Here is a 17,981-nt window from a genome sequence, read left to right as displayed (position 1 = left end):
TACATATTACTATTTAACTATTTATTACTATTTTCTACTACTATTCTATTACTATTTATTATTTCTATGACTATTACTGTTTACTAATAGTAATATTACTATTACTATTTCTATTACTATTTATTATTTATAGTGCAACTGTAACGAAAACCAGTTTCCCCCGGGATCAATAAAGTATGATTATAACTATGACTAAGTCTCCCTTTATATATATGCTTCCCATCCACACATTTACCACTTTCTGTGTAAAAAGGCGTACCTCTGATCTCCCCCAAATACTTCCCTCCAATCACCTTAAAATTATACCCTCCCATAGTAGCCATTTCCGGCCTGGGAAAAGGGCACTGGCTATCCACTATATCTGTGCCTCTGATCATCTTTTACGCCTCTATCAAGTCACCCCTCATTTTCCTTGCCTCCTTCCTTTCCAGTCCTGATGAAGGGTCTCCGCCTGAATCGACAACTACTCATTTCCCTCCATAGGTGCTGCCCGACCTGCTGATTTCCTCCAGTAGCTTGTGTGTGTTGTTCAAGCACCTTGGTAAATCTCCTCTGCACCTTCTCTAAAGCTTCCACATCCTTCCTCTAAAGAGGTGGCCAAAACAGATCGCAATGCTCCAACTGTTGTCCGATCAGAGGTTTGTACAGCTGCAACATTACCTCACGGCTCTTGAACTCAATCCCCTTGACTAATGAAGAGCGACACACCATATACCTGCTCAACCTTGTTATATAACCAAGTTAGCAATTTTCACAGCAACTATAGCTGCGGACCCCAAGATCCCACTGTCCCTCCTCACTGCTAAGAGTCCTGCTATTTTGCTATAAACTTTGCACTCTGCCTTTGAGCTCGACTTTCAGAGAGAATCACTTCACACTTTCCCGGATTAAATCAGAATCAAAATCACTGGCATATTCCGTGAAATTTGCTAACTTTGTGGCAGCAGTACATTGCAATACATGACAATAAAGAGAACAAAGGAAACTGAATTACAGCAAAATATATATATATAAAAATAATTACATTAAATAAGCAGTGCATAAAAATAAGAAATAAAAAAGTAGTGAGGCAGTGTTCACTGTCCATTCAGAAATAGGATGGCGGAGGGGTAGAGGCTTTTCCTAAATCATTGAGTGTGTGCCTTCAGGCTCCTGTATCTCCTCCCTGATGGCAGCAATGAGAAGAGGGCACGTCCTGGGTGGTGGAGGCCCTCAATGATGGACGCCACCTCTCTGGGGCACCAGTCCTTGAAGATGGCCTGATACTACGGAGGCTAGTGCCCATGATGGTACTTAGAGGAAAGTTGATGTTGTAATAATCACGGGACACTGAAGGTAATTTTATTCCTGTAAGCAGTGGCCAGAGGTGGTCTCACAGGCTCTTGCTTTCGGTAAGGAAGTGAACTGGGTCTTGTTTGTCCAGGTAACGCAGCACATGTGCATTCAGCTGAATGAGTCACTCGTGACGAAGGCAACCAACAGGAAGAACGAAGCCTTTGTGCCCAGAGGTGGGAAAATAAGCAAGCTCCCATGAACACTGACGGGAACATTTATAGATGCAGAAAACTGCTTCAGAAAACCACAGCTCAGCGGCTTCAAAGCTGAATGAGGCACTCGAAATGCCAATGTGGAAAACTGGTTTCCTGTATCACCTCAATGCAAACAGATGATATCTGCAGTATTCCTTTTAATAATCCTTATTTGACGTCCCATGTTTACTCCTCAGAACGCCCACATTATATCAGAAGCTCCACCCAGTGTGTTGGGGAAGTGATGATGCAGGCTTGTTATTGAATTTTCCCACATTTACTTCCTCTGTGTACGCACTGAAGCTGGGCATAATGAGCACCGTAAACAGAAGACAAGTACTTGAGGGACTCTACCCTTCGGACAAATAACCTTGCATAGCACTATAGGTCGTTGACTTCGGTGTCCGCAACGGACAAGAACGGTGACAGCTGCCATTGTTAAAAAGTGAACCAATCCCTTCAGAACTGCAATTATCCCCGGCTGGATATTAGATACCGTAACGTGATCTGGACTCATTCAAGTTCAGGTTTAATTATCATTCAACCATACACGAATACAGCTGAACGAAACAGCGCGCCCACGGGTCCAAGGTGCAAACGTACACGGCTCAAGGCGCACACAGCACACTCAAGACAGCTAGCAAGCGTAAAGTCACGCAAAGGTGTAAACTTAATTACAGACAAACAGCACCGACTAAATGTGTGTGCTTGTGTTATTTCAGGAGCACAGGCACAGCAGTGTTGGTGTTCTTGTGAACGACGACAAGAAAAGCAGACAGACTCCAAAACCTATAGCAAAGGTTATCCTAAAACAACAGCCCTCTTGGCAGTTCAGGGTCAAATTAAACACGGCCAGTGACATCTCATAGGATCTCACCACGCAATATCCACATTGATACAGTTACAAAGCTGGCACAGCAGCAGCTGTATTTCAGCAGGAGTTTGAGATTTTGGATGTCACCAAAGACACTCGCAAATTTCTACAGATGTACTGGGGCGAGAATTCCAACTGGCTGCCTCACTATCTGGTATGGCGGGGAGGGGGGCACTGCACAGGATCAAAATAAGCTGCAGAAAGTTGTGAACTCAGTCAGCTCCATCATGGGCACTAGCTTCCCAGCACCCAGGACATCTTCAAGGAGCTTTGCCTCAAAGAGGCGGCATCCATCATTAAGGACCCCCATCATTCAGGACATGGCCTATTCTCATTGCTACCATCAGGGAGGAGGTACAGGAGCCTGAAGGGACACACCCAATGATTCAGGAACAGCTTCTTCCCCTCTGCCATCAAATTCCTGAATGGACATTGAACCCATGAACAATACCTCACTCTACACACTTAAAAGTTGCTGGTGAACGCAGCATCTCTAGGAAGAGGTACAGTCGACGTTTCAGGCCGAGACCCTTCGTCAGGACTAGACGAAGGGTCTCGGCCCGAAATGTCGACCGTACCTCTTCCTAGAGATGCTGCCTAGCCTGCTGTGTTCACCAGCAACTTTGATGTGTGTTGCTTCAAATTCCAGCATCTGCAGATTTCCTTGTGTTAACAATACCTCACTACTTTTTTTCTCTCTTTTTGCACTCTTAATTAATTTAACTTTTAAAAAAAATACATATATACTTACTGTAATCTAGTTTTTATTATGTATTGCAATGTATTGCTGCCACATAACAACCAATTTCACAAGATAGTCCAGTGATAGGAAACCTGATTCGGATTCAATCTTTAAAAAAATGATTTCCACAGCAGTTCTGGGGCATCATTTATCAGGAGTCCTCATCACAAGTTCCTCAAAAACCACCTTTTGAGATGGAAACAGCCCCAGTTTCAAACTTAAGGTCCCAGGTGAAGCACGCCGATAGATTGTGCAAGTACTGGTAAGTTAGATGGGAGTGTGCGTCAGGGAGAAAGAAAAGGCAAAGTATGCGGCAGACAGGTTTAATCGGCGAAAAAGACTCAGTGCCGGGGGTGAAGAATAAATGCACACAGTGCATTACCCAGAAGAACAATGGGACAAAATTGACAGATAAGTTTCACAGGCAAGCACGGAGTGTAAATCAATGTTTGTGAGCCGTTCACAAATGATCAAAGCCAAAGTACATTTACTATCGAAGTACATATGCAACGTTCAGCCCTGAGATTTGTCTTCCTGCAGACAGCCACAAAACAAAGAAACACCATGGAACCAGTTCAGATATAGAAAGGATGGAAAGAGTTTCCTCGTCCAAGAACTTTTGAGTTGGAAAACTGTGACAAGAAAGCACTGACACTGATTACGGCAGGGAGCGTGCCAAAGAAACGAACTTTATTTACCAAAATTGACTCTGAAGTACATCTCGTAAGTCACAAACCTAGAGGCTCCACAGAAAAACCAGAGATCCTATTTTTGGACACAGTACAGAAGCTGGAACAGTAATTCAACCAACAGTAATTTATGGTAATGGAGAGCTACAGATTTGGCAACTGGAAATTAGGATAAACAGTGAGTGATTCACTGAAAGACCTATCAAAGCACAATAACTTTGGAGAGGTAGGTTTGTATGTGCTCAGAATCTCTCAATTACAATTTCAACTATGCAAACTCAAGAAGCCTCAGAAGTAGACCATGAAAGGATAATTTTCATAGAACAATTTATTAATAAGAGCTATCCAGAAAACTCAGGCAACTCAACAAAATGTGCTGCAAACACGCACAGAGGACAGGCCAGTGAGGAGATGTGTCCAGGTGCAGACTACGACAACAACAGCTTTGAAATTCCAACAAAGGCAGAGCTGTTTGGAGTAATTAAACCATTGCCCCAAATATTCTTTGAAGACTGAGCTTGCGTGAGCTTTATGAGAACAAAGTTCAAAGGACTAATGCACACAAGAAGAGATGTATCAAAACTTTGTTCCGAAAAGCGGAGACACACTGCAGCATGGAGGAGCTGAAGGATAAAAAGAGGAGGAACATCTCTTTAAAGTATGCGCACAAAATGGATACCGGCGGAACTTCATACGAAGATGCCCTCAAGATCAACAGTGTAACAATCAAGAAGTGACCAAGTGGATTGTCCTCCCATACATTGGAAGCATCTCAGAAATGACGGCCCAAATACACCAAGAATGCAGAATATTGGTCGCACTTAAACCAACAGCAACATCAAGGACAGTACTTTGCAGGCCTAAAGATCAAACTAAGCTCGCAAACACGAGGAAATCTGCAGATGCTGGAATTTCAAGCAACACACATAAAAATTGCCGGTGAACGCAGCAGGCCAGGCAGCAAGTATAGGAAGAGGTACAGTCCACGTTTTGGGCCGAGACCCTTCAACAGGACTCTTCTTTCAGTTAGTCCTGACGAAGGGTCTTGGCCTGAAACGTTGACAGTACCTCTTCCTATAGATGCTGCCCGGCCTGCTGCGTTCACCGGCAATTTTTATGTGTGTTGGTCAAACTAAGCTACTAGACAAGACCAATGTGGTCTACAAAACTCAATGTGGGAAGTGCAGCAGATATTAACATCAGCCAACTGGCCAACTGGGAGAAAGTGATCCACAAGGATCTGTGTACATCAGCTAGCGGAAAAGCAGCGCGACCAACTCTCCCTCGGCTCTGCCCATGAAGATCAAGAGGGGTACACATTCGACTGGGCATCAGTGGAAGTCATAGTGCAGGCAATCACGCAGCATGATTTTCCCCAGCAATTCTAAAAGCAGACACGTAGATCTCAATACCATTTATAAACCAATGCAGGCAAAGTTCCAGACAACACACAAAGTTCGCCACACAGACAATCAGTGACAGGCCCCCCTCCCTGTGTCAAAACTGAGTTTCTCTAATGACGAACAATCAACTGACTGGAAGTATATAAAGGCCAAGCGTTCGGAGGACACACCACAAGTGAACAGTGCACTGATGGCGCCCCCTTGTGTGGTGACGAAACGTTTGCAAAAGGATCGCCAAGATCGACGACCAACTCAACCCAGCCATCAACCACCCGAGCGACACATTTTCCGAGTTATTTCCAAAGTGCAAAGTAAACTTTATTATCGAAGTGCATATATGTCACCAAATACAACCCTGAGATACATTTTCCTGTGTGCATATTCAGCAAATCTATGGACAGTGACTATAACAGGAGCAATGAAAGATCAACCAGAGTGCAGAAGACAACAAACTGTGCAAATGCAAATATAAATAAATAGCAAGAAGTAATGAGAACATGAAAAAAAAAGATAAATGACAAGAACATGACATAATAGACAATAGGTGCAGGAGTAGGCCATTTGGCTCTTTGAGCCAGCACCGCCATTCACTGTGATCATGGCTGATCATCCACAATCGGTATCCAGTTCCTGCCTTATCCCCCTATCCCTTGACTCCGCTATCTTTAAGAGCTCTATCTAACTCTTTCTTGAAAGAATCCAGAGAATTGGCCTCTACTGCTTTCTGAGGCAGACCATTCCACAGATCCACAACCCTCCGTGTGAATAAGTTTTTCCTCAGCTCCGTTCTAAATGGCCTACCCCTTATTCTTAAACTGTGGCCTCCGGTTCTGGACTCCCCCAACATTGGGAACATGTTTCCTGCCTCTAGCGTGTCCAATCCCTTAATAACCTTATATGTTTCAATCAGACCCCCTCTCATCCTTCTAAATTCCAGTGTATACAAGCCCAGTCGCTCCAATCTTTCAACATATGACATTCCCGCCATCCCTGGAATAATGAGATGAAGAATCCTTAAAGTGGGATCATTGTTTTGTGGGAACATTTTCAGTGATGGGGCAAGTGAGTGCAGTTATCTTCTTTTGCTCAACAGCTTGATGGTTGAGGGGTAGTAACTGTTCTTGAACCTGGTGGTGTGAATCCTGAGGCTCTTGTACCTTCTTCCTGGTAGCAGCAGCGAGAAGAGAGCATGACCTGGGCGGCGGGGATGTCTGATAATGGATGCTGCTTTCCTATGACAGTGCCTCATGTAGATGTGCTCAAAGGTTGGGGAGGGCTTGACCTGTGATGGACTGGGCCAAATCCACAGGCTTTTGTTGGGTTTTCAGCTCAAAGGCGTTGGTGTTTCCATACCAGGCTGTGACACAGGCAGTCAATATACTCTCCATTACACATCTATAGAAGTTTGTCAGAGTTTTAGATGTCATGTTAGATCTCTGCAGGCTCGTAAGTAGAGATGCTGCCATGCTTTCTTTGTAATTTCACTTGCGTACTGATTCAGTGACATGCTGTCAGAAATAGTAAAACCCAGGAATTTAACATTGTTGACCTTCTCCACCTCTGATCTTCCAATGAGGACTGGCTCATGAACCACTGGTTTCCTTCTCCTGAAGTCTATATATCAGTTCCTTGGCCTTGCTGACAATGAGTGAGAGGTTGTTGTTATGACATCACTAGCCAAATTTTCATTCTCCCTCCTGCATGCTGATCCATCACCACCTTTGACCTCAAATATTATTAATATTAAATCAAATGCTATGAGTTTTGTGTATTGGTGGTAAGATACAAGTCGTGACAACATATAGAGTATGTTAGCAAAATACAACAGTGGCTACCCAAGACACCACTTCAACCGTAGATCGTTCTAAAGAGCTAATGTCAGCTTTTGTCAAAGACGACGCAATGATTGATGCACGTCCAGCTGTGAATTTGCTGGCGTCTTCTACTGTGTCTGGTGCTCCTGAAGGGGCCTTCCCCACATTCGTGAGACCCGTCATAAACTGAGGGACCGCATCGTCGAGCACCTCCGCTCCATCTGCCAAAAGCGGAAGTTCCCGATGGACAAACGTCTTAATTCCAATTCCCATTCCTGTTTCAACATATGGGTCCTCGGCCTCCTCTTGTGTTGAGATGAGGCCACCCTCAGGGTAGAGGAGCAACACCTCGGACTCTGTCTGGGTAATCTCCAACCTGATGGCATGAACACTGATTTCTCCTTCCAATAAATAAATACCCCCCCTCCTATTCCTTGCTCTGGCCTCTTTCCTCTTCTCACCGCGCTCCCCCCCCCCCCCACCGCCCTCCCGCAGGTCCAAGACCTTTTCTCGGAACTGGAGAGAAATGAGGAAGACACCAGAGTAAAAAGGTGGTGGGGGGAAGGAGGCTTGCTAGAACGGGATAGGTAAGGCCAGATGGGTAGGAAAAGTAAGGGGCTGGAGAGGAAGGAATCTGATAGGAGAGGAGAGTGGACCATAGGAGAAAGGGAAGGAGGAGGGGACCGGGGGGGGGAGGGGTGGTGATAGGTGGGTGAGAAGAGGTTAGATTCAAGAAATATCCAAGCAGTTCATGTCCAGTATAGGACGATTACCCTTTTTGTCTCTTTATGAATGTTTTATGCTATATAAATCTAATCAAATATTTGTTACCTTCAAATGGTACACCAGAGGGAGCTACACATTTGTTGATGAGAACCCCGTTCACTTGATTACGAAGACGAAATTCTGTTTACATACCACATCATCACATTCTTTCACAGGCCGCTGCCCAGCAGAAGTGACGTCATTGTATGTGCAGAGATTAGCACACAGAGTAGATTTGCTGGCGTTCAGTTGTAGTAAAGTAAACACCCTTGTTCTGAAGTTCCAGCTGACGCCAGGACACTCTTGTAATGTGAAATCCCCACCAAGTTTCCAGATCACTCCCAAATACTTTGCTGATGATCAAGTCATGACAGCAATGAGGTCAAAACTGAGTGGGGGAGGATGGAAGGAAGGAAGGGAGCGTGGAGAAAGGGAACAGGAAAGACGACGGGAATGAGGAAAAAGTTAGGGAGGAGGTGAACAAGAGGAAAAAGGAGAAGAAAAGGCAAGGATGAGGTTACACTGAGCAATGTCATCTATAGATGCACATTACTGCGGTGCAAAGCAGAACAAACACAAAATGCTGGAGGAAGTCAGCAGGTCAGGGAGCTTCAATGGCGTGGTTGACATTTTGCGCCCACACAGCTTCATCAGGACTGGAAAGGAAGGGGAAGAAGCAAAAATTAAAGGAAGTGGGGGGGCGGGGGGGAGGGGAAGGAGCACAAGCTGGCAAGTGAACGTGATCCAGAGGGGAGGGGGACTGGAGTTGCTGGAGCAGACCTGGAGGCAATTCCATGCAGTGGAGCTGAGGCGAGCCATGAAACGGTCCGAGGTTTGATTGATTTCACAACCGAGCCAAATTGGAAAGGTCGGTTTATTTGACATGGCACAGCCGAGGTGAGGGAAATTCCGAGGTTTCAAGGATTTAAGAGCCGAGCCGAATTACAAAGGTCGGGGACCGGCCGTCTTGAGGCTACGGAGCCCGAGCCCCTGGGCGAGGACTGACCCTTGGTTTGGATGATTTAAGCACTGAGCCAGATTGAAATGGTCGGAGACGGGTCAGTTCAGCTCATTGCTACATGGGGTCTGCTCGTCTGTGCTGGACTGAGTCTCTGGCCTGCGACTTGTGGACATCTGCATGAGCTGCACTGATGTCTGGTGGTGTGGTCGTCAGTTCTGAATGTTGTTGGCTTACTTTTATTGTTTGCACGATTTGTTTTCTCTCTCTCTCTGCACACTGGGTGTTTGACGGTCTTTCTTTTGTTTTTAATGGATTCTACTGGGGTTCTTTGTTTTGTGGCTGCCTGTAAGGAGATGAATCTCACGGTTGCATAATAAAGTATACATACTTTGATAATAAATGTTCTTTGGACATTTAAGAGAGAAGCTGGGAGGTGATAAGGTGGAAGATGTGAAGACTGAAGAAGGAATCTGATAGGAGAGGAGAATGACCCAAGGGAGAAATGTATAAAAAGCACACACGAAATTCAAATTTATTAAAGTATATCATCTTGAGAAGAGGACAGCTAGTCCAGGGACTGATTTGCAGCAAGCGAATATTCCTGATTTACAGGAATACTGCCAAGATTGATGGAATTCTGCAGCTAAGAGGCAAAGAACAGTCCAAGAAACACATTTTTTAAAAACGTAAACTCAGATATATTTACAATCATGAACAGTTGGGCTCAGTTCTCCCACAACTTGTGTCTGAATTTCTTATTGCTATGCATATGGTTTCCAGTAAGGGCATCGACAACAGCTAAGTTCCAAATTCTGAGAAATCCACAGAAAAACGCGCAATTTCAAATTATGGCAGGCCAGGGAGCTACCATGTCCAGCCATCAAAACAACACGACAGTTTACAGCTGGTTCACCAAAAGGGCCAGAAACCTGATACATAACACGAATGCACAGCAGCTGCTGGGTGGGTGGGGGGAGCAGTAAATGTGTAAACTGTAAACACACCGAGAATAATCAGGCTGGTTATACTGTCCATCTTTTCATACTGACTGTCTCTCAAAGTCAAAGTAAATTTATTATCAAGTTGCATATAAGTTGCAATACCGAGATCCTCTCTCGAGCCGGAATGCCAGCAGTTTCAACCTTGGTGATGTCAGCCCAATTGCGCTGGGCAGGACATGTTGTCGGAATGCCTGACGGAAGACTGTCCAAGGACATCTCGTACGGCCAGTTGTCCAGTGGTACCCAAACACGAGGAGGCCAGTGACTACGGTACAAGGATGTTCTGCACAGGAGCCTCCAGAAAGCTGACATTGGCCCCACGAACATGGGAGGATCTGGCTCAAGGTCGCTCACAGCGGAGGGACGCCATCAGAAAAGGTGTGGACGCTGCTGAGAACAAGCTCAACGAGGCAACAGAGGGAAGGCACGGGAAGCGCCACAACAGAGCTTCTGCCCCCTGCTGCCCCTCCAGGCCTCACCTGCCAGGTATGTGGCAGGCAGTGCCCGTCAAGGATCGGCCTGTACAGCCACTCCGGGACGCACATATCAAACCCACTAACTGACTGAAAGGAACCATCATCATCCTATGGGATGGATAGCCAGAGAGAGATGTCACCATATACTACTTGGAGATTCATTTTCCTGCGGCATTTACAGGAAAATAAAGAAATACACATGAAGTTATGAAAAGCTATACATAAATAAAGACTGACAAAAAATAAACGTGCTGAAGGCCTTTGACGAGGTGCCACACATGAGGCACATGAGGTATTACAGGAAAGACAGTAGCATGGATAAAGCAGTGGCTGATTGGCAGGAGATGAAGAGTGGAAATAAAGGGAGCCTTTTCTAGTTGGCTGCCAGTCACAAGTAGTGTTTCACAGAGTCAACGTTGGGACCACTTCTTTTTACGTTGTATGATGGAATTGATGGCTTTGTGGCCAAGTTTACAAATGATATGAAGATATGGAGGGTCAGGTAGTGTTGAGGAAGCAGGGAGTCTGCAGAAGGACTTAGACAGATTAGGAGAATGGGCAAAGAAGTGGCAGATGGAATACAGTGTCGGGAAGTGTATGGTCACACACCCTGGTAGAAGGAACAAAAGCAGAGCTTATTTTCTAAGAGGGGAGAAAATTCAAAAATCTGAGGTGCAAAGGGGCTTGGGAGTCCTTGTGCAGGATTCCCTAAAGGTTAACTAGCAGGTTGAGTAGGTGGTGAGAAAGGCAAATGCAACGTTAGCATTAATTTCGAGAGGATTATAATATAAAAGCAAGGATGTAATGCTGAGGCTTTATAAGGCACTGGTGAGGCCTCACTTGGAGTATTGTGAGCAGTTTTGGGCTCCTTATCTTAGAAAGGATGTGCTGACATTGGAGAGAGTTCAAAGGAGGTTCACAAAAATTATTTGAGAGGGAAAGACTATCCCGCGAGGAGCGTTTGACGGCTCTGGGCCTGTACTCTCTGAAATTTAGAAGAATGAGGGGGAATTTTCACTGAACCCTATCAAATGCTGAAAGGACTTGATAGAAGATAAATTGTGCAAATAAGTAATACTGAGAACGTGACTTGTAGAGCCTTTGAAAGTGAGTCGGTGGATTGTGGACAAGGCGTACGGGAAGGCAGGCCGTAACTAAGGGAGCAGCACGGACGACATACTGTGAATGGATGAAGATGAATGAGATCCAGGAGCTTTGAGCATTCAGCCCTAACTATGACCAGCCAGTGGAGAGCAGCAGCCCGAGAGTTTGTGTCGCTGTCTCTCAGAACATCAGAAGCTCCAGATTATGTAATGATCTATTTTTATGTTATGCCAACCAACCTGCTTTTCAAACTCCTAGCTAGCAATATCTGCCTAAGGACAAGTGTTGGAAGCAGTGTAGGGGAGCCCAAGCATAACCAGTTGACGCAGTAATACGGGTTTCGGGAAAACTGCAGAGTGAGCTGCACTTTGCAACTTAGAACAGAAGCATTCCAGTCTTCTGGGTTCAGAAAAAAGCTGGAATAACTCCTTAAATTTGTCTGTCAGGGAAGAATTAGGTGACACCATTAAGCTAATCAAAGGTTCTTTCAGGATGGACATAGGGAATTCTTGCCAACTACAGTAAATTTGATCAGCATGTAAAAGCAGTTTCCAGGTACAAAAACCATATACTGAAGGTGGGCAATGTCTCATTTGCTTAAAGAATAGTATTCTTGAACTATTATAAACACAAGAAAGTCTGCAGATGCTGGAAAACCAAAGCAACCCACACAAAGAGCTCAGCAGGTCAGACAGCATATATGGAAATGAATAAACAGTCGACGCTTCAGGCCGAGACACTTCTTCATATCAAGCACCACTCCAGGCAGAAATATGTCATTCCATAGACATTTGTATACAGGCACATAGCAATTTCATGACTCTGGAGTGGCTGGACGAAGCTCTCATTACTGCCATTCCCAGTTAGGGTACATACAAATACAGGTATAAAACATTCTGTTCTATCCAACCAGCCAAGGCCACAATTCAACAGTTCGAGAAATTCCTTTAATCACAAAGCAGGGTGACTTACGCTGACGTCCTCTTCGTGCGAGTTTGTAGAGAAGGCAGCAAGGGCAACACAAACAGAGCACGAGCGAGAACAGGAAGATCCCACAGAAGCTCACTCCAATGGCAACAAACGAACTAAAACTGAAACAAAAGGAAAACCAAGACCAGTTAGCAAAAGAAATGTAGATCATTTCCCTCAAAAGAAAACATTAACATATAAACAGCAGAATGTGCACATCTCTAACCAGCCTTGAATAGTTATTTATTTACTGAGATACAGGGCAGAATAGACCCTTTGAGCCCTTCGAGCTGTGTCGCCTAGCAACCCTCAATTAACCCTAGCTTAATCACAGGACAATTTACAATGAGGGGGAGGAAACCAGGGCACCTGGAGGAAACACACGCGGTCACAGGGAGACTGACAAGCTCCTTGCAGGTAAGGGTGGGAATTGAACCCAGGTCGCTTGAACTAGATTAGATTACATTAGTTTTGACTTTATTGTCATTGTGCCAAGTCCAAATACAAAGCCAATGAAATGCAGTTAGCATTTAACCAGAAATGCAAAGAATAGTGTTATTTACAAAATAACTGCGAATAAAATGTAAGTGCTACAGCACACAAATATAAAAGTACTGAGACAGTACAATACGGATTCAATACTGCTTAGCGCTGTGGTGTGAGGTTTAGCAGGGTCACAGCCGCAGGGAAGAAGCTCTTCCTGTGTCTGCTGGTGTGGGAGCGGAGTCTCCCGTAGCGCCTACCGGATGGGAGGAGAGTAAAAAGTCCATGGTTAGGGTGAGATGCATCCTTGATAATGCTTTACACCCTGCCCAGGCAGCATTTATGGTAGATGTTCTCAATGGTGGGCAATTGGGTGCCAATAATCCGCTGGGTAGTTTTCACCACACGCTGGAGTGCTTTGCGGTCCGATACGGAACAATTGCCATACCACACTGAGATGCAGTTGGTCAGTATAGCGCAATTATAAAGGGTTGCGCTAACCACTACACTATCCTGCCGCCCCAATAAGAGAGCAAAATATTCAGAATGGCATGTTATGAGCAAGGTACCGATATAGTTTCCAGCAAACCACACACACACACACACAATCTGCACTGTCACTGGCTCACTAGGGCCTCTCCGGAAAGGCAAACCTACCACTGAGAGAGCTTTGTGACATTTCTGATTTGTCTAAAGTAGTGTTATTTAATTCCAAGTGAGCACATTCTAATATGCAGTTTTGTAACGGGACCTCTAAAAAGCACAAGATATTAGCCATGCCCATATGATTTTTTGGTTTGTTTAGTAGCTCTTTTTTAAAGCTAACTGTTTGATTTGACAAAAGTTACTTGCATACTTGGCAGCGGAGCAGTCAGGCTGAACGAAGTTCTCTTTTCTAAGCTCCTCTTGATTGGTTCACTTATCTTAATTTCACGAAACAGCACGATTACAGGGCCTTCTGGCCCAGCGAGGCTGTGCTGCCCAATTGCACAGAGGTGAACAATTAACCTATTAAACTGTACGTCTTTGGACTGTGGGAGGAAAGCAGACCACACCCCCCCCCCACCCCCAAGGAAACTCACGCGGTCACAGGGAGAACATGTAATCTCCTTACAGGCAGCTGTGGAATTCAACCCGGATTGTTGTCGCTGTACTAGTGCGCCACCCCTAATTTACCTTCCAAACAATCCCCTTGCAAACAACATCCAGTGTGTGACTCTACGATCCAAAGTTAAGCTCCTTAACTTTTTTGATAGAAAGTTAAGGAACCCAAGATTGCATTCAATATACTTGGACTAAAGACTTTGCAAGGTCATGTTATGAGCAAGTCCCAGCTTATGGGACAGACCAGTTAAAGTATTTGTTGATTAGTGAAATATCTACAATTTCACATCTTCACATCTATTCTTCTTCTAAGCTAGCATGTAGGATGAATACATTGGAGGATCTTCTGAGAAAACTGATCTTTTACGGACCACAGGCCTTAATGAGTGGGTTGCAGTTCAGACCTCTCATTACTGGTTGATAATGATAGTGCCTTGGATCTTCCTAAATCCAACTTAAGTTCAAGGTTCAAAGTAAATTTATTATCAAAATACATATATGTCACCATATACTACTCTAAGATTAATGTTTGCAGGCATTCACAGAAAAACAAAATACAATAGAATCAATGAGAAACCACCCTCAAAGACTGACAGATAACCAATATGCAAAAGGAGACAAACTATGCAAATACCAAAAAAAAAGATCAAATAAATAATACTGAGAATAACAGGTTTAAAGTGGCTGCTTAAGTTGTGAACAACACACACAAAATTCTGGAGGAGCTCAGCAGACCAGGCAGCATCAATGGAAAAAAGCACAGTCGATGTGCCGGGTGCTTTGGCAGGCCCGAAACATCAACTGTACTCTTTTCCTGGCCTGCTGAGCTCCTCCAGCATTTTGTGCGTGTTGCTTGGATTTCCAGCACCTGCAGAGTTTCTCTTGTCTTGTGCTTAAGTTGCGGAATCAGTTCAATGTTGAGGTGAGTGAAGTTATCCACGCTGGTCCAGGAGCCTGACGGTTGAAGGGTATCAACTGTCCTTGAACCTAGCGGCGTGGGACCTAAGTTAGTGAATGTTTCTTTGAATGGTGGACACAATTTGAGAGGTTTTGCATCATTTTAATATTTTCATGTTTGTGTGGCTTACACCATTTACTCCCGTGCACATAACCGGTGGTAGCACGCCATGCAATTCACCATCAATAGATATCATAAGCCATTGGGCCAACACAATTAGGTGCTACTAATTGACATGGGAAACATACAAGACATTTAGAGTTGTAAATTATCCTAAAGTACGACATTAAAAAGTACTGATCACTCTAATGCACACACTGAACAGACTTAGATTTCTTTCATCCACAAACATCAAAGAAATGCGGTTCAGAATGCCAAACGGCTCCAGCTTGGCCAAAGCAATGCTTTCCCTGCAGACTTTAGTAAGAGTCAACCATTGCCAGCAACTCTGTGTTTGTTTTATCTTTATTTCAACACGTTTACTGAGGTAATTTTCAGGGTAGACGAACACAATATTGAAAGGAAGTCACACGTACATCCACCTCTACATAATTACTGTATACAGTTAGAGTTAAGTCCACACGTTACTTGGCTGGCCTGTAAACTCAGCAAAACAGTGCTAGTCTATTCAAACAGACAGATGATCTCAACCTTGTGGACTCTGCTGATAAGGTGCAAGGGCAGGCAGACGGGAACGTCTGAGGTGGAGCATGGCTCTTGAACAACACAGCACTAACACACAATCTACTGCCATGTTTATAAATCCACGAGCTTTCTTGAAAGCTCCTCATTTCTGTAAGCAGCCAAAATTCTCCAAAGTATCAGTGCTCTTTTTATTCCATCCCTTGTTCATCCACAACTACGTTCTTGAGGCCCATCTCCCCAAACCTCCCTCAATCTCCACTGCTCTTTCCTCCTTTTAGCTGCTCCTTAAACCCTACCCACAGTTCTACCGACATTTGTCCCAATGTAGGTCGGCGACATTTGTTTTGCTGAAGTAACACGCACAAAATGCCTGAGGTACCTCAGCAGGTCAGGCAGCATCTATGGAGAGGGATAAACAGTCGATGTTTCGGGACGAGACCCTTCATCAGGACTGGAAAGGAAGGGGGAAGATGCCAGAATAAGGTGGGGGAAGGGGAAGGAGTACAATCTAGAAGGTGAGAGGTGAAGCCAGGTGGGTGGTAATGGTGGACAACAAAATGGCGGATGAACTGAGTAGTATTTTGCAACAGTCTTCATGGTGGAAGATAGTAACAGCATGGTGGAAGTTCCAGGTGTCAGGGGTCATGAAGTTACCATAACTAGAGAGAAAGTTCTTGGGAAACAGTAAGGTCTGAAGGTAGTTAAGTCACCTGGACCAGATGGCGTACACCCTAGAGTTCTGAAAGAGGTGATTGATGAGATCATGGAGGCATTATTAATCATCTTTCAAGAATCACTAGATTCTGGAATGGTTCAGGAAGACTGGAAAAATTGTCACTCCACTCTTCAAGAAGGCAGGGAGGCAGAAGAAAGGAAACTATAGGCCAGTTAGTCTGACATCAGTGGTTGGGAGTCAATGATTAAAGATGAGGTCTCAGGGTACTTGGAGGCACATGATAAAATAGGCCGTAGTCATCAAGGGAAAATCTTGCCTGACAAATCCGTTGGGATTCTTTTAAGAAATATCAAGCAGGATTGATAAAAGAGGATCGGTTGTTATTGTGTACTTGGATTTTCAGAAGGCCTTTGACGAGGTGCCACACGTGAGGCTACTTAACAAGCTATGAGCCCATGGTATTACAGGAAAGATTCTAACATGGATAAAGCAGCGGCTGGTTGGCAAAGAGCAAAGAGTGGGGAAAAAAAGGGAGCGTTTTCTGGCTGGCTGCCCGTGATAGTGGTGTTCCACAGGGGTCTGTGTTGGGACCAATTCTTTTTATGCTATATGTCAATGATCTGGATAATGGAAGTGGTGGCTTTGTTGCAGTTTGCAGACGATAGGAAAAAAGGTCGAGGAGCAGGTAGTTTTGAAGAAATAGAGAGGCTACAGAAGGATTTAAATGGATTAGGAGAATGGGTAAAGAAGTGGCAGATGGAATACAATGTCAGGAAGTGTATGGTCATGCACTTTGGTAAAAGAAATTAAAGGGACGACTATTTTCTAAATGGAGAGAAAATACAAAAAAGCTGAGCTGCAAAGGGACTTGGGAGTCCTTGTGCAGAATTCCCTAAAGGCTGAGTCTGGGTGAGGAAGGCATTCATTTCAAGAGGACTAAAATATAAAAGCAAGGATGTATTGTTGAGACTTTATAGAACACTGGTGAGGCCTCACTTGGAGAATTGTGAAAGGATGTGCTGAAACTGCTGAGGGTTCAAAGGAGGCTCATGAAATATATCCAAGATTGAATGGACTGTCATATGAAGAGCGTCTGAAGGTTGTGGGCCTATATTCGCTGAAATTCAGAAGAATGATGGGTGACCTCATTGAAACCTATAAAAATGGTGAAAAGCCTTGACAGAGTGGATGTAGAGAGGATGTTTCCTATGGCGGGAGAGTCTAAGACCAGAAGACACAGCCTCAGAACAGAGAGGTGTCCTTGTACAGCGGAGATGAGGAGGAATTTCTTCAGCCAGAGAGCGGTGTATCTGTGGAATTCTTTGCCACAGGCAGCTGTGGAGGCCAAGTCTTTATGTGTATTTAAGGCAGAGATTGATTCTTGATTTGTCAGGGCATGAAGGGATACAGGGAGAAGGCAAGAGTTCAAGACTGAGAGGAAGATTGGATCAACCGTGATGAAATTGCAAAGCAGACTCGATGGGCCAAGTGGCCAAATTCTGTTTCTATATCTTATGATCTTGTGGTATGATAGAGATGGAGGAGCTTCATTGCTCTGTGCCAGCAGACGTAATAGGCACTAATTAGGTAAGTGGCAGAGTGTAGACAGAAAATTCAAGTGGGAACTATGTGAAACCCTTTGTGTATTCTAGCTGTGAGTCAACTGTGGTACAGCTGCCAACATTCTTGCTTCTGTGTCTGGAAACAATGGGATCAAACCCCACTCTGAAAATAAAAGTATTGGAACATAGACCGACAGTTCAGAGTGTTACATTAGCAGAGGTAAAA

At 44.5% G+C, this 17,981-nt stretch overlaps 1 protein-coding gene across 2 annotated transcripts in view; it reads right to left on the bottom strand.

Moving 5' to 3' along the window:
• LOC134356925 (protein shisa-5-like) overlaps positions 1 to 17,981 on the bottom strand; it is a 107,692-nt gene that overhangs the window by 14,055 nt on the left and 75,656 nt on the right. For both annotated transcript variants that reach the window (XM_063068176.1, XM_063068177.1), the window contains one exon: positions 12,331 to 12,449. In XM_063068176.1, coding sequence (XP_062924246.1) covers positions 12,331 to 12,449 — 119 coding nt within the window. The remainder of the gene's footprint in view (positions 1 to 12,330; positions 12,450 to 17,981) is intronic.

This window comes from Mobula hypostoma, chromosome 15 (assembly GCF_963921235.1).
Source record: "Mobula hypostoma chromosome 15, sMobHyp1.1, whole genome shotgun sequence".
Lineage (NCBI taxonomy): Eukaryota > Metazoa > Chordata > Chondrichthyes > Myliobatiformes > Myliobatidae > Mobula > Mobula hypostoma.
The sequence above is the reverse complement of the archived record's forward strand: the minus strand, read 5'-3'. Positions and strand labels throughout refer to the sequence as shown.